A 15,388-nucleotide genomic window follows, 5' to 3' on the forward strand; every position below is an offset into this window, starting at 1 on the left:
CAAACATGGTGCCCTGGCTCCCAAGGCCTGCCCTAACGTGAGAACGACGGTCAAGGCCGCCACGTGCCAAGTGCTAAGTTTCTTTTTATTTCCATTGTACATGACCTTCACAATAGACTTGTGCATGTACAGAAAATCAGCTCCATTTTATAGACAGAGAGGTCCAGGGTCAAAGCTTGCCAAAGGTCCTACTGTGGTAAAGATGAGCAAGGCCTTGGATGTGGCTTGGTGGGGGTGTTCCTTCCGGTCGGCAGAAGGGATTCTCCTCTCTACATGCCCATTGGCCCGTCCCTTTATGTCTCTGCTTGGCTCTGCCGTGGACCCAAGAGTTGGGATTCCTCTCTCGGTGCGCTGCCCTACAGGGAGGTCTCTTGCCTGCTTTGGCACAGTATCCTAGCTACCCTGACCCCTCCTCTTGGGGACAGGGATTCCTTTCCCCTCCCCTGGCAAGCAGCTGTGACCGTTCAGGTGTGCCGAGGGTGTCTGCGGGAGGATTAGACTCTCAGGAGGTGGGACCGTGGTGATGACCAGGAAGTAGACCCCAGGACAGCCAGCTCACCACACCCTCCCCCTACCTCTGCGCCAGCCACCAGCAGCTTTCGCACAGCTTGGGGGAGATAGCATCTCCTGTACCAGAGGAAGGTAACAGGAAGGAAAGTCCTCACATATTTTTGAGGCTTATAAACCCCTTGGAACAAGAGAATGAGTTTTGACAACCTTGGGCCCGTGGGGCTGGTTTTTACTTTGCATTGTTGTCTGGATTTGGGGAAGACCGGGCCTACACTATTGCCCTCACTAGAAGATCAAGTGAGAGGCAGAGTAGGGAGGGGGGAGACTAGAGAGTTCCCTTAAACTTCCGAGACGCTCAGGGCTGGCTTAAACTGTAGAGAGCCCAGAATCTCTGTGGGGCTGGGTGGACTGAACAGTCTAAAGCTCCCTCTGGGGTGACAGGCTAAGAGGGCCTCTCTAGTCCATAGTCCCCCATTTCTGTTTCCCTACCTTATAAAGGGCAGGGCTGAGTCAGGAGGACTGTGATACCCTCTGTGTGTGCGTGTGTGCGAGCGTGTGAGCGTGTATGTGTGAGAGCATGCACAAGTGTATGAGTTTGTGTGGCATGTGAATGTGGGGTGTGTGTGTGTGTGTGTGTGTGTGTGTGTGTGATTGTGAGTGTGCACATGTGAGTGTCCATAGTGCGTGAGTATGCAAGTGTATGAGAGTGTGGTGTGTGAGTGTATGAGAGCGTGAGTGTGTGGTATGTGTGACTGAATGTGTATGTGTGAGTATGCATGGGAGTGTGAGTGTGTATGCGTGAGTATGAGTATGTGAGAGCATGTGCAAGTGTGTGTGCATATGTGGTGTGTGTGTATGAATGTGTGAGCGTGTGTGTGCCTGTGTGTGAGAGAGAGAGAAAGAGAGAGTATGTGTGTACATACACAACTGTTCTCTCTGGGCCTCAGGGGTCAGCACCCCATACAGTAAACTTCACTCACTCCTCAAGCCTCACAACATCCGATCCTTACACAGCCTTCCCCGATACCCACTCCCTGATGTGGAGACACAGAACTAGTGTTCACTGGTCCCCCGACTTCTGGCCTATCCACTCGGCTATCTGCTGGTTTTCCCAAAGTGTGGGGACTGCCATTTGTCCTGTCTACTCTCAGTGGCTCCCCAGGTCCTCCAACAGGCTGCATTGGGTCAGAGGCAAAGCTTTCTTCCTAGTGCGCCTGAGTTCTGAAGCCCTGTGTCTGATTTCTTCCCTGGGTTTCTGGGACTTGGCTTCCTGCTTTGGGTGACTGGGAAGACTCAGCTACCCCAGGAAGGTCTGCCAAGTTCAAGGCAGCTTTTCCAGGCGCGGGACCCTGAAGGCTCAGCTGTCGCTAGAGACAGAGCAGCCAGGCCCTTGACCCACCCTGCACAGTTTCTGCCCAGCCCCACAGCTCTGCCCCATTACCCTATGGCCCATGAGTTCACCTCTCAAGAAAGCACCCAAGGAGAAGGCACTGGCTGGGAGAGGATGGCGGAGTCACTCAGCCGACACCTTTCAGCTGACTCATCTACTTCTACTGGCGTTTTGTCCTGGCATCCAGAAAGGGGTCAGGGTCGGGGTCAGGGTTGAGATGCAAGGTCAAGGCTTCCTGACAGTGTGCCAAAGCTGGACATGGGAGAGACCTAGGAGGGGCCTGCTTCTCGAGGCTGGACCAGAGGCCCATGGGGCCTTGGCTTCCAAGCCAGGTGGCCCTACCCTGAACGATGGAAGAATCTCAGAGTGGGAGCTGAGGAGGGATCAGGGAGAGAGACCCATTGGATGTTCTCAGTCTCAGTAAAGCCCACACTGGTGGGACAGGAAGGGAAGCCCCACCGAGGGTTCAGGGCCTCATCTGACGCTTCTCTTTATCCCTTCCTCATACTTCCTTGACCAGGCAGGAACCAGGCCGGGAGGTGGTGGTGTGTGCCACCCTGCCTTGCCTGACTGCAGAGCAGGGAAAGGGTCCCATTGTGCCACTGAGCCACAAAAGGCTAAGCGGGAGATGAAGAGGCACTGAGCTCCAGTTTGGAGGGTTGGCAAACAGATCCCACAAACCGGCGATGGTGGGAGAGGCCAGCAGGGGCCAGCACAGAGCACTAGGCAGGGGGTTAATGAGATGACACAGGGATCGCCTTCTGGGGCAGCTGCTGAAAGGCATGCATCATGGCACCCGAGGGCCGGTCTTCCCTTCTCTAAGCAGAAGGGCCCACCCACACACTCTCTCAACTACTCTTTATGTAACTTTCGAGATGATCCCAACCAAGGCTTTTGGATGCGTTGATTGACTGAGACATTCTGGGGGTCACTGGGCACCCAAGTTTCTTCTCCTCCCTGTGACTCACAGGAGACAGCTGGGCCAGTGCACATTCAGCTGCGCAGCTGGGCCATCCCAGCACCTCAGACATGCCCTGCCATCACCCCACTCCTCAGGCATCCATTCACCCCACAGACATCTGTGGGTGTCTGCTGTGCACTATGCTGTTCCAGGTGTTGGGGCTACATCAAGGAACAAACCAGCGTGGTGTGCGAACCCCACTCTCAAGGAGTTTAAATTCCCCTTGAGTCAGAGAACCAAACAGATCAGAAAAACCCCAGAACGTGTCCGAGAAAGAGATAGGCTATCTAGAGTTAAGAATCCAGGCGCAGGGCATGAGTGCGGAGGCGCTCGCCCTGTGCTGTGAAGGAAACAAAACACGGAAGGAGTAGAGGCTGGGAGGGTCTCAGGGGACAGAGGAGCAGATCAGGTGTGGAGCCCTGGGTGTGGGGATGGAGCCTGTTACACCCAGGCAGCAAGGGACCCGAGTGGACGCAGCAGGGTGGGGGTCAAAGGGGACTTGTGGGAAACACCGGGCCGCTGGATGCCAAGGAGAGTGTGTGTGTTCTCACCCCTGCCTGCTCGCTGGACCAGAGATGTGGGCACAGCACGGGAAGCTGCAGGGTCCATCGCAACAAGCCTGGTGGGAGGCGATGGCACCTGGCACCGGGAAAGAAGGGCCGAGAAGCCTGGCAGAGCGCTTAGGCTCTAGAGAAGGGCTGGAGCCCCGAGACCCGCTGCGGAGTCTGGTGTGTTAGGAAAGGAGCAGAGTGGCCAAGGGATTTGTCCTGAGTGGGAACAATGAGAGAGGCTGGGGGAAGAACCCAGAGGCTGGGGGCCCAGGAAAAAGAAGTTGTTTGCATGTGTTATAGGCTGAAGGGTCTGTTAGATGGCAAATGGGCATCCCGACGAGGCAACTGAACATTCTAGTCGGGAACTCAAACACTAGGGCTGGAGGTGAAAATTCACAGTCATCAGTCTAAAGCATAATACAAAGCACTGAGGCTGTCTAGGCTCCTGAGGGAAGCAGACGGAAAGAGAAGACTCGGGGACCCAGGGCCTGCTAAACAAAAGCCAGATGCAAGAGGCCTGGAGGATGCTTCTGGGAGAATGAACAATGAGTCAGATTCTGCTGAGCTAGGTCCAGGAGCGCTGAGGCTGCTGCTGCATGGAGGTTGCTGGTGATCTACCGGATGGTAGCACTCTGCAGAGTGTGCTCAGTGGACTAGGGAAGCTCAGAGGTAGAGCTCATGCTTTGCATGCACAAAGTCCCAACTTCAGTCCCTGGCATTGAAAAGGCACACAAGAGAGGATGGGAGCTGACAGCTGGAGGAAGGGAGGCTGGGGGTGGGGCACTGTGGGAGATGAGCATGGCTTCTTAAAGAGTTTTTGCTATATATGAGGAACAGAGAATGGGCCAGGGCTTTAGCAAGATGTGGGTTAAGAGTATTTTGTGGTTTTTACTTTTCTTTAGATGGGAGAAATTACTGCATGTTTCCATGCTGACACCAAGGTCTAGGAGAAGTCAACACATGATACACTTGGTGGTGATGATGATGATGATGATGATGATGATGATGATGGTGATGGAGAGGACACACCTCTCCCCAAGGTGACCACAGAGGTACTGGACACCAGTTTCAGGACACCTCAGTCCTGGGCCTGGACCTGTCTTTTATTGGCCACGAGACTCTGCCAGCCCCACCGCAACTTAACCCTCAGGGCCTTCAATGAGCAAGGCGGTTCTTAGAAGACCAGCCTTGCTTCCTTCCCTGGATTGTGGTCGAGACGCAATGGAGCAATAGGTGTGAAAGTGTTCTGCAGGACGCCATGGGTGGGACGGATGCCTGGGATTATTTTTGTTATTCTAATAACACAAGAGATTATTAAGTAGACTTAAAGGCTTAGTACCATCCACCCAGCCCTGCATGCATGCATAGCCTCCCTGCATAGCTTCCATTGCTGCTGCCACCTGCCCCTCAGGGAGCAAAGTGCATGCCCTGGCCCTCCACAGATGCCCACTCTCCTCCAACTCCACCGGCCTCCCTCCGCCTCTCCTGTCCCTAGCCATGACTGCTCTCGGGGGCCTCCTGATGCTGCTGCCTGGGTCTGTGTTTCTGCCTTTTCTAATTCCTTCTCAGGGACTGAGCTTTGCTTGAGAACATATGACCTGGAAGGAGGAACGCTCGCCCAGGAGCCAGAAGTGGGCGTCCCAGGGTAACCACTTTATCTAGGATTTAGGGGTTCCCAAGATGGGATCTCCAGTGCTGATACTGGGGTTGGTACTACATAGATGCAGCACCCCTCAGATCTGGCCTTTACTACAGCGAGACTGATAACTCAACCCTAGGCTTTCTGATGTGGAAGACGCCTGGCTTCGCTTGGCAGGATTTTCTACTTCAAATTTTCCAAGTAGCCAAGGATGACTTTAAACAATGATCCTCCTGCCTTTGCCTCCCGCACGCTAGGATTGCAGGTGTGTGCCACCCAAGACAGGGCTTTTTGTGTGGCGTTGGAGCCTGTCCTGGAACTCACAGAGATCTGCCTGGGAAGAGGCAATTCTTACATCAAGGTTGTCGACCCGCCTGGGATGTATTGGACATTCTTGTCATCCATGAGTCTGGAATTTGTAACAAAACTAGGAACTCTGGCCACTTAGCAGAGCTGAGCAAACTGGAGAAGGAGGAAGTCTGGCAATAGACGTCTATTTGGATGGCTTCCCATGAAGATGTCATGGACAGCAGCTTGTCTCTTGGGTAATCGTGGGGCACATATTCAGGTGCTTGGGGGCTACCTGACCAAAGGATATGTTGGGCTGCCTTGGGCAGATATGTTTTGGTCATGTTGTCTGGGCACCTGCTTCTAGACACTTCCCACCAGGTCTCTGCCTTTCAATGGGCCTCTGGAGCCAGATGTCCGAGTTCCCAGCCTTGTCCAGCCTTGTCCTACCATTCCTAGGATGCCAGGATGATCTTGGCATGCTACCTGACATCACTGAGCTTCCTCTTCATTGTGATCTCAGAAGAGCGGAACCTATCTGCTAGGTGTGGTGTGAGGATTGGGAACAAGGGAAAGATGGCTGGGGAAAGTGAGTGCTCAGTATTAGCTAAACCCAGGTGCAGTGGTGCATGCCCATGATCCCAGCGCTCCAGAGGCCAAGAAGGGAGGATGGCAAGGTCAAGGCTAGTTTGTTTTTGTTTGCTTGTCTTTTGGTTTTTCAAGACAAGGTTTCTCTGTGTAATGGTCCTGGCTGTCCTGGAACTCGCTTTGTGGACCAGGCTGGCCTAGAACTCACAGAGCTCTGCCTGCCTCTGCCTACCGAATGCTGGAATTAAAGGTGTGTGCTACCACTGCCCAGCGAGGCCAATTTGTTTTAAAAAGGCAAATAAGTAAATAAACACATACATAAATAAATTAGCTATTACTGTGAAGTGAATTTGGTGAGAACAGCAAAGAACAAGGTCCCTCTTATGGAGCCTTTCACGAAGCATGTGACTCTTGCCTGACTGCCCTAGGACCATACTAACTTGGTCCACACAGCAGGACATCCCCGAGCTCTGCCCCTCTTCTTAGCCCTGCTCTGGTAGGCAGCTTGAAGCTTACTGCTTCACATTCCTGCACCCTGCTCAGAGAGCAGGTCTTGGACACAAGACGGAATTCCCTGAACGTGGTACTGCACCAGCCCCACCCTCAGATGCTGCAGAAAGCTTCCAGAGAGACAGTGAGGAAGACACAGGGTAGAAGAGTCATAAAGTTGAGAAGGCGGCCCCAGAAGCTGGGCCAAACTCACCAACGTAAACACGCACGCTCCTAGCACGGCATAGACGGCGTGGAGCCAGGGGACCTGTGGGTACAGGAAGGGTGGGCTTAGTATGTGGAAAGGGCAGTGGGCCGAAGGGCCAGGGGTTGGGGAGAAGGCTCAGTCCAGAGGATGGAGGAAGTGGGGGTAATTCTCCCCAGCACTCTCTAAGCAGCCCCAGGACCAAGAAGGGCTTGTGGTTCTCTGGGTACTCACAGTGTAGGACAGAGAGACCCCAGGGTAATCATGGGGAGACCTGCAGGGAGTTCTCACAGACCTGATATTTTTTCCTTCAAAGCACAGCCCCAGGCTCAGGCTGGCCAAGGGTGACTCATCCTATCTGACAATTATCCTCTCAGCCTGAGTCTGGCTCTAGGCTCCCCCAGCTGTCCCCATCCATCCCTGCTCTATCTGGGGTCTGCCTGTCCCTCTCACTGAGAGCTCTCTGTCTCGGCCTTGGGAGCAAGGGCTCACATGGAAGGAGTCAGCTGAACTTGGGGGTGGGGTGGGGAGGTAGGGATAGGTATGGAGGTGGAGGCACCTGGAGTCTCTGCCAGATGGCCATGAAGGGCCTGCCTCGGGAGGCCAGAACAATGCCCTTCCCAGTGTGTGCTCACCCCCGGATTGTGCATGCCCGCAACTATAAGGTGCTATGTTAGCACTGCCCTTTGTGGAACGCTTCTGGAAAACTTTCCAGAAGATTCCTGGAAATAAAGGTGTCCCATCAGCTCAGTGTGGGTCAATAAAGGGTTCTTTGAAGTTCTGGGGCCCCTTCCTGCAGCCCCCTCCCCATCCTAGATACATAGAGGCCCCTAGGCCAGCTCCGGCCCCTCCCTTTGTCAACAGGATCCTGGGAAGAGCCAAAGAAATGCCAGAATCAATCTTGACATCCTCGACTGGGTGCCAACTACCCGGAGGCTGGGGCTGGGCGGGATGGAGGTAGGTTAGGGGATGAGGAATGCCATCCCAGCTTGGCAGACGAGGGGCGATGGGAGATCGCATACAGAATGTGGCTGGAGAGACCGCCACTGAGCCCCCGAATAGACCCTTTCTTTCTTTCCTGTGTTCCCAGGACTCAAACCACCTGTCACGTCCCCAGTCTGTCCCCAGCTTTGGTGGCTTCAGCTCCCGCACAGCAGGCACTCTGCCAGGCAGGCCAGACGCCCGTGGGTGGGTGGTCTGTGAGATGGGGTGGAGAGTCTGTCTCGGCCTCACTCCCCTCCACCTGGCCAGCCCGATTCTGCCTCTTTGGGCTTGGCTGGTCCCCCAGGAGGTCCCCTGAGCCTGGTGGGCCCCTGGATCTCCCCAGTGTATCTTTCTCAGCTATGGCCTTCCTCCCCCTTCCCTCCGTCTGCAGGGGAGGGGAGGGAAAGTGAAGCCGGATGCGGCTCATGAGCTGGGCAGGTGCCCAGGCCGCCAAGAAAAGCCTCCTTGTTGGCTTGTGTATGCTGCCAACACACCTAGGGCAGGTGCCAGGAGGGCTGGCCAGGGTGGCAGGCTGTGGGGCTTTGGCCCCGGGCCTGCCCTGAAGGGGTAGGAGAACACGGCACCCTGGGCATCGGGCCGTCCCCACTCTCCTCCCGGGCCTGTAGGCTGGAGACTCACGTATTGGAAGGGCAGGAGGATGGCTAGGAGGAGTCCGCTGAAGAACAGGGTCATGAGCATCACGAACAGCACACCTTGGCAGGAGGTGAAGTCAAACTGTGGGGCACAGGGGGGCATCAGCACCGGGCCTCAGCAATGCGCTGGCCAGAGGCTGAGACCCACAAATTCTGTGCTCACCCCCACAGCCCAGTATAACCCTCTTCCAGGGGGTATCCCCAGACCCAACTCAAACCCGGGCCTCTCCTCAGCCCCACGTGGATCTCTGACCCATGTGCCCTCCCCTGCCCACAGGCCCCAGGGCTGACCTTGGTCTGGAAGCTGAAGATGGTCACTGAGAGGCAGACAAGGGCCGTGATGCCCAGGCACATCAGCACAGATGTGGTGTTGTAGTAACTGAGGGTGGACATGGGGTCAGTGGGATTCCGCTCTCCCCATCCCTCCTCACAGAACCACCCTTCTCTGCCAGAAGCTGACCTCATGACCTGCGGTCCCAACCTGTCCCCTTCCCAGGACCTCCCACTCTCAACTTTCCCAGGCTTCTCTGTCCTCGAACACTCATGAACGGGGCGAAGGGTCTAGAACAGGCAGAGTGGGGTGCATTTGTGTCAGTGTCTGGGGGCAGTTTGCACCGTCAGGGGCTTTACAGCGTGGGTAGCGTCATCTCACTCTCCGCCATCCCTTACCCCAACCCCGCCCACCTGCTCGGGGCTTGGAGCCACTGGTAACTAGTGCCTAAGGAGGGGACTCCAGGCCAAAGCGGCCTGTCTGCTTGAGTCCTTTCCCCACCCAACGGCTGCCCAGAAAGATGAGATTTATGGGGTGGTGTTCTCTTCAGGTATGGCCAGACCCTGGCTGCATGCCTGCCTAGGACACCCTGTCCCATTTACCTGGACAGCATCCCAGTGAGATAGGCCATGGACAGGGTCTGAAAGAAAAGCAGGGTGAAGGAATGCTACTGCATGTGGACTTGGGGGCTCCGCCGGGCACTCCCAGGGTCCCCTGGCCAGCTGCTGGCAGCTCGGGACAGCTGTGCCTTTATCTCTTAGGCAGCCTTGTTCTTCCCATGAGAAGCCCCACCAGTTCTGGCTGGAAGTCCCACACAATCTCCCCAGGACAAGGGACTGGGCACAGAAATGGCTTCATCCCATCAGAAAGGGAGGGTGGAATGGTCTGGTAGAAGAGGGGTTCAGCACTTCTGTCCCACCAGGAACCTCACATTGACACCCCCAGTCTAGACTCTCCGGCCTTCCAACCCCATGCTGCCTTTGCTCTTCCTCCGTTCCCACTCAGCGTCTGTCCCCAGCTCACCCCAGTCACTTACAAAGATGGCCAGCAGAATCAGGTTCCAAGGGAAGTGTCTCCTGCAAGGCAAGCCACAGGCCTCAGAGGCCGCTGGAGCCTGCGGGGGGCCCTCTGTACACTGTGGGACCTCTTCATTCAAACCCTCTGATGCCCACATATCCGCCTCAGAGGCCCAAAGTGAAGGGCAGAGGGGCTGGCCCATCTGACTGCAGTTCAGAGACCCATGCGGCCCTTTCCGGGCTGCACAGCCCCCTGGCGGAAGGCAGAGCTCAGAGCAGATTTTTAAGGTCCTAGGAACAGTTCCACAAGTAGCCCCCCAAGTCACGATCATACCTGGGTCCAGAGCAGCAAGCCAGAGTCAGGTAAGTTGCAAAGAACACGGCACTGGGAGAAAGAGAGCCAGGTGAGCAGATCGGAGGGTCTCTCCCCAGGCCCTCTGCCTAGTGCGGCTGCTCCTACTCCGCCACCCTACCCAAACTGCACCAGGCAGGGTGGCAAGAGCAGAGGGAAGGACATGGCCATCTTAGGACTGGGCAGTGGGTAGCCCAATTCCCAAGAGACATTGGTAGTCGGGTGGGGCAAGCCTACTTCCAGCATATTCAATCTCGGGAGCTACGGCCATCCTTCCGTTTCTCACCACTCAACACAAGCGGCCTCAGGGACTTTTGCTGTTGTGTGTCTCCTGAGGCAGAGTCTCCCTAGGTAGTCCAGGTTAGCCTTGAACTCTCTCTCTCTCGGTGATCCTCCTACTTTTAGCCCTTAGTGTCCTGATACTGCAGGCTTGCATCACCTTACCTGGCTAGGAAACCTTGGAAAGTCCACCCCCCAGGACCTGAGTAGATCGCTCAGTCATACACAGGGGCTGGAGAGGGAGCTCAGTGGGAAACCTGAGTGGCCAGCAAGCATGAACACCTGCCTTCAGTGCCTAGAACCCAGGTGAAAATGAATGCTGGGCATGGTGGCGGGCCCTGGGAATCCCCGCACTTGGAGAGGTAAGGACAGGAGACTTCCTGGGGCTCAGCTCCATGGCCAGCCAGTCTAGCCTCGTTGGTGAGACACTCTGTTTCGAAGGAGTCAGATGGCTTTCCTGAGGACAACACCCAGAAAGTGGCTTCCAGCCTCCATGTGCACATGTGCGCATGCACACCCACACCAATCCATGAGCACACATGTGCACACCCATATGCATGCATTAAAGAAAAAAACAAAAAAGCTCATGCCAGGTATCGTCGTATGGTGATGCAACCCTAGCACAGGAGGTAGAGGCGAGAGGATCAGGGAGTCAGGGCTATCCTGATCTATTTATGGAGCCTGAGGCCAGCCTACTCCACGTGAGACCCTGCATCAAAAACAGTAGATAAGTCTAAAGCAAACTAAAAGCTACCGTGGAATATATTTTGTGTGCTGGGCAGATTTTTATTTATCATTTATTTATAGTTTTCGAGACGAGATCTCACTGTGTACCTCTGACTGGCCTGGAACTTAGGCACAGGCCAGGGGCACTGGGCTTGATGTTTGTTTTGACAGTGTTTAATGAATACTGACATGATCCCTCTTTCTTTATGGACTATGTCTCCTTTACAGAAGAGGTCAGGCGACTTGTCCGAGGTCACGCAGCTGTCCTGTTGCCGATGGACTCGGGAGGTGCTCCGGTTGCCGGGAGCTAGCCCCTACCAGCCACGGCTGCACACTGCCTGCTCTCATCGCTCCCTGCAGCCATCCTGCTAGCTGCTTTTTTAGTGCTCTGCCTTACCAGGCTGCGGGCTCAGCACGGACGGGCCTGCCAGCACCTGGCAGAGCAGGAAGTGGAATCAATTTCTGGATCAGGTAGCCATGTCCAGTGGGAAGTGGCTGAGAGGGTGGCTGACGGCTGAGAGGTTTCTGGAAAGCGAGGGGCAAAGACCGGGCGATGGTAGATAGAGAATAAGCTCCCAAGACGGCTCGCCTACCAGTGCGTGGCCTCCACCCTCAGCAGGCCTCCAGCATGGCCAAGCAGCTCTTTCTTTCCCCATCTCTTCAGCATCTTACCCGCCCTCCATAAGAGCGATTCCACACAGCCTCCTCCTTCCCCAAACCTCCCAGGCTGCCTCAGTCTCTGTGATGTTCCAGAAAGATCTGAGATAATGAGGCGTGGCCCATCACCTGAAAACCTCACGTGGCGCTACCAGACTTCTTGTCCCTCATCCCTTTCCAGGCCAATTCCCCCAACCTGGGTTTTGGGTCCCAGGCTCTCAAAAGCCCAGGGATGGCTTACTTTAACACTCCCCCCCCCCACCGGGGGGGGGTCACCTCTTCTCCCGCATCTACCTCCTTGGCCTCGCCTCATCTCCACTCAGCGTCCTCCCTAGCTCCAGCGACTCTGCACCCTTTGTGTCCTCTGCTCAGAGTGCCTCTTCTCCATCTCTTCAACCCGCCCAACAACCTGGCCTCAGCCCCACGTCATGAGAGCTGGCTTGGCCACATCAGGGTGACCTTGTTGAGTTCAGCTGTCACTCTTCGGTCTTTACATGACCTGACTTCTCAAAGTCTGGTCACCCCTATTGGTTCCACAATGACACACTTTCGGGTCCCCTCCTCCCTTCCTGGCCACTCCTCCTCAGTCTCCCTTATGGAGCCTCTAAAGGAGCTGATGGCTTCAAGGCGGACTCTTCTTCCTTGGTCCCACTCTCCCTCGGGAGGCTTGCTCACCAGAAGGATGAACCCACCCTTTAGAGTGGGTGTTCATCTTCCCTTCTCAGCACTAAGACTGGGCAGCCAGAGAGATGTTCCGGCCACCGGTAGCTTTGCAGAAATGCATCAGACTCAAGGGCATGGGGCTGAGCTCTGCTCTTCTCTCTGCTCCCGAACCCCCACTGCTGAGAATTCCCAGCGACTGTCAAGTCACCCAGCCAGAGGCCTCAGCATCATTCTTGGCGCTCGCCCTACCACGCCCAATTAATCACCTGGATCTGCTCACCCTCCCACACAGACCTCACTCCATCGCCAACACCTCCCTTTGAAGTTGGGTCACCTCTTTCTCTTCTCTCTCTGGCCGGGACTGCAGCCTTCCAGCCTTCAGCCCAGCCTCTTTTCTCCCCTCCACACCACAGGCCGATCAGAGCACATATTTTCCCAGGACAGTTGGCAATGCCTGCACCACCCGCCACTGGCTCCTCGTCTCTGCTGTCACCATACCTCGTCCCCCCCCCCTCCCCGCTTCTCATCACAACCTGTTCTGCACCCTTCAAACATGCCCGCCACTCCGCTGACAGGATGGAGACTCCCTCTTCTACCTGGCCTCCTCTGGAGCACAGACACAGCTCTGGCTGCAGTCTGCACCCCTGCCCTGGCCAGCTCACAGGGCCCCTGCTCCCCTGGAGGCCAGCGTGCGACTCCCTTCTTTTTCCTACATCTAACCTGGAACCTGACACCCAGGAGTCACTCTTCAAATACTTCTGGATGAAATGGAAAAGCCAAACAAAAACAGTAACAAAACAGACAGTGCAGGAATGCAAGCTTACAGCCCGGAGGCTCCGCTGCAATCGGATGCCAGGTGCCGGAGCTGTGCCCACCCTGCCCATGTGGGACAGCAGGACCCTCCTATCCCTGGTGAAAAGTACCCTCCCCCCATGGTCTCACTTGAGTCACTGTTCAACACTTCAACAACTATGACAATAACAGAACTCTTGGCTGTGTGTCTCTGTCACTGTCCAGACCGGAAGCTTCCTGGGGGCCTCTGGTCCTTTCCTCTGTGTTCTTCAACCCTTAAGAGGGGCATCGGAAGGAAGGGCAGAGAGACTCAGGATTCCAAGACCATGGCACAGCTCTGGAGTCTGGTACTGAAAGTCCTGCCTCATGCCTGCTACGAGTCTGTGGCTACGGACAAGGCTTGAATAGCCATGGTCCCAGTCCCCTGCTTGGCAGAACAGGAAGACTGCTCCCCAGTTCTGGGAGACCTGGAGGGAGGGTACAGCACTTAGCACGAGCTTGGCACCGGGCTGGACTCGTGGATGGGAGCTGCTTACTGTCGGCAGAAGCTGGCTGACTGACAGCTTCCCGGAGCCACGCCCACCCCAGCCCTAGCCTCACACTTCTCTCCTCTGCCTGCTCTTCCCTCATCCTTCTGCTCTGCCACAGATACCACGCTCAGCGGGAGCAATCAGACAATAAGGCAAGAACCCAGTGGAGAGAGAGACGGCAGGGACCTTGAGAAAGCCAGAGCCGTTGAGGCAGAAGGGGGTGGGAGTTGTGTGAGCAAGAACAGTCTGGTTTCATGTTGAAGCCTCAGCCCCAGGGCCTGGGACAGTCTGTTTAGTGTCAGGATGGGAACCGAGACTCGGGTGAAGGCCAGGGACCAAACCCATTGGCCTTCCCCAGCTGACTTGCCCTCACACTCAGGGCTAGGGCCAGCAGACCACAGTGGGCAAGAGTATGGTCATCAAGCAGTGCCAGCTTTCTACCTGGCTCTGATGCCCAGGAAGCAGCTTCTCTGCCTCAGCTTCCTCATCTGTGAAATGGAGATTGTAACAGCACCTGCTTAGCGGGGTTATTAAAAGGAGGGTTGAAAACTAGACTCGCAACACTTGGCGTGGCGCCTCATGCATAGAAAAGACCTGTTTTAGCCTCACTGTTATGCAGGCTGTTCCAACAGGAAGAGACAAACAGGGGAGTCCTCAGGGAGCATTTGATACGCTGGAGGTGAGGTGAGACCTGATAGGGTGAAGGGGCAGGATAGGGAGGCTAGAGGGGTGTGGAGGGTAGGGTAGATCCTCGGGCAGGCCTTCTGCAGGAAGCGGAGGCATACTGGTGGTGGAACTCACAGCAACAGCAGTGTTTTGTTGTGTCCCAGGAGAGCACAGTCCATGCCCGCGTCTCGCCTCTCTCCACCTGCTCCCACCTCAGGGCACCACTGCTTTCCACGTGAACTTTACCAAGGCCAGACGCTCACTCCCCCCCCCCCCCCACTTCCTCCTCAGCAGAGTGCAAATGTACTCCAAGCTGTTCCCGCCACTACACACTCAGGACATGGAGTCCCACAGACTGTCCTAGAAGAGGGGTCCAGGACACCAAATCCAAGGTCTCAGGGGAGGCCCTGAGCCTACCGGATGGCGCTGACGTGCTGGGAGCCATGCCAACCTGCTGTGTGGGCTGGCCAAGGTGGCAGTCCCTGGGGCCTCATTAGCTGTACATACAGTGCCTCCCAACTCCTCAGGACTCAGCCCTCCCTCTTGGGATGCTGACTGTCCCTCTGTCCTGTGCCCTAGGAAAGGCTCTGTGCATGGATGTCTTCACCTCTGGAATCCTGAGAAGTTTCCTTGCTGTTAGTCTGCGGTCCACTTGAGCCAATTCTAAGCCCAACTTTGAGACCACTCTGGTGGTCTCAGGCTCCGGTGGTTCCGAGGGCCTTGGGCTGAGCTCAGCTCTGCCCTTGGTGCCTATGGAAGAACAAGCTGGGCCGGTCAGTGTGCACACTGCTCTGCCATGCTCTGTCTTCATGCTTGGCCCACAGGGGCCCCAGTGCTCTCTGAGATGGCCTTCCGTCCCTCGGTCAATCTAGCCCCCAATGTAGGGAACACATCTCAGTGTTCTCACTCCCATCCTTTCTTATCCACTCCTCTCTCACAGCCCCGGTCCACCCTGTGATCCCCCCCCCCACCTCTGACAACTCCTCTGCAAGCTCCTTTGCATACATCCTACCAGCCACCACCTTCCCCTACAGGCAGAGGTTGCCTGCCCAGTAGCCCCAGTACAGGGCTGGCTCATACTGGATGCCAACGGGGACCATGGAGAGAGCAATTTTCTGAGTCTAGGATGGTTCTGGTCTGGAAGTATCCAAAATTATTCCTTAGTTACCAAGAAGGAG

The 15,388-nt window shown here is 55.8% G+C and overlaps 1 protein-coding gene across 1 annotated transcript in view; it reads right to left on the minus strand.

The window, feature by feature from the left end:
* Faim2 (Fas apoptotic inhibitory molecule 2) overlaps window positions 1-15,388 on the minus strand; it is a 32,929-nt gene that overhangs the window by 9,513 nt on the left and 8,028 nt on the right. The window contains exons 6-11 of the mRNA XM_052748929.1: window positions 9,880-9,930; window positions 9,566-9,605; window positions 9,132-9,169; window positions 8,550-8,637; window positions 8,245-8,340; window positions 6,631-6,684 (exon numbers count right to left, since the gene is read on the minus strand). Of these exons, the coding sequence (XP_052604889.1) occupies window positions 6,631-6,684; window positions 8,245-8,340; window positions 8,550-8,637; window positions 9,132-9,169; window positions 9,566-9,605; window positions 9,880-9,930 (367 nt within the window). The remainder of the gene's footprint in view (window positions 1-6,630; window positions 6,685-8,244; window positions 8,341-8,549; window positions 8,638-9,131; window positions 9,170-9,565; window positions 9,606-9,879; window positions 9,931-15,388) is intronic.

Source organism: Peromyscus californicus, unplaced genomic scaffold, assembly GCF_007827085.1.
Source record: "Peromyscus californicus insignis strain IS unplaced genomic scaffold, ASM782708v3 Scaffold_20__1_contigs__length_68692818, whole genome shotgun sequence".
In the NCBI taxonomy this organism is placed as follows: domain Eukaryota; kingdom Metazoa; phylum Chordata; class Mammalia; order Rodentia; family Cricetidae; genus Peromyscus; species Peromyscus californicus.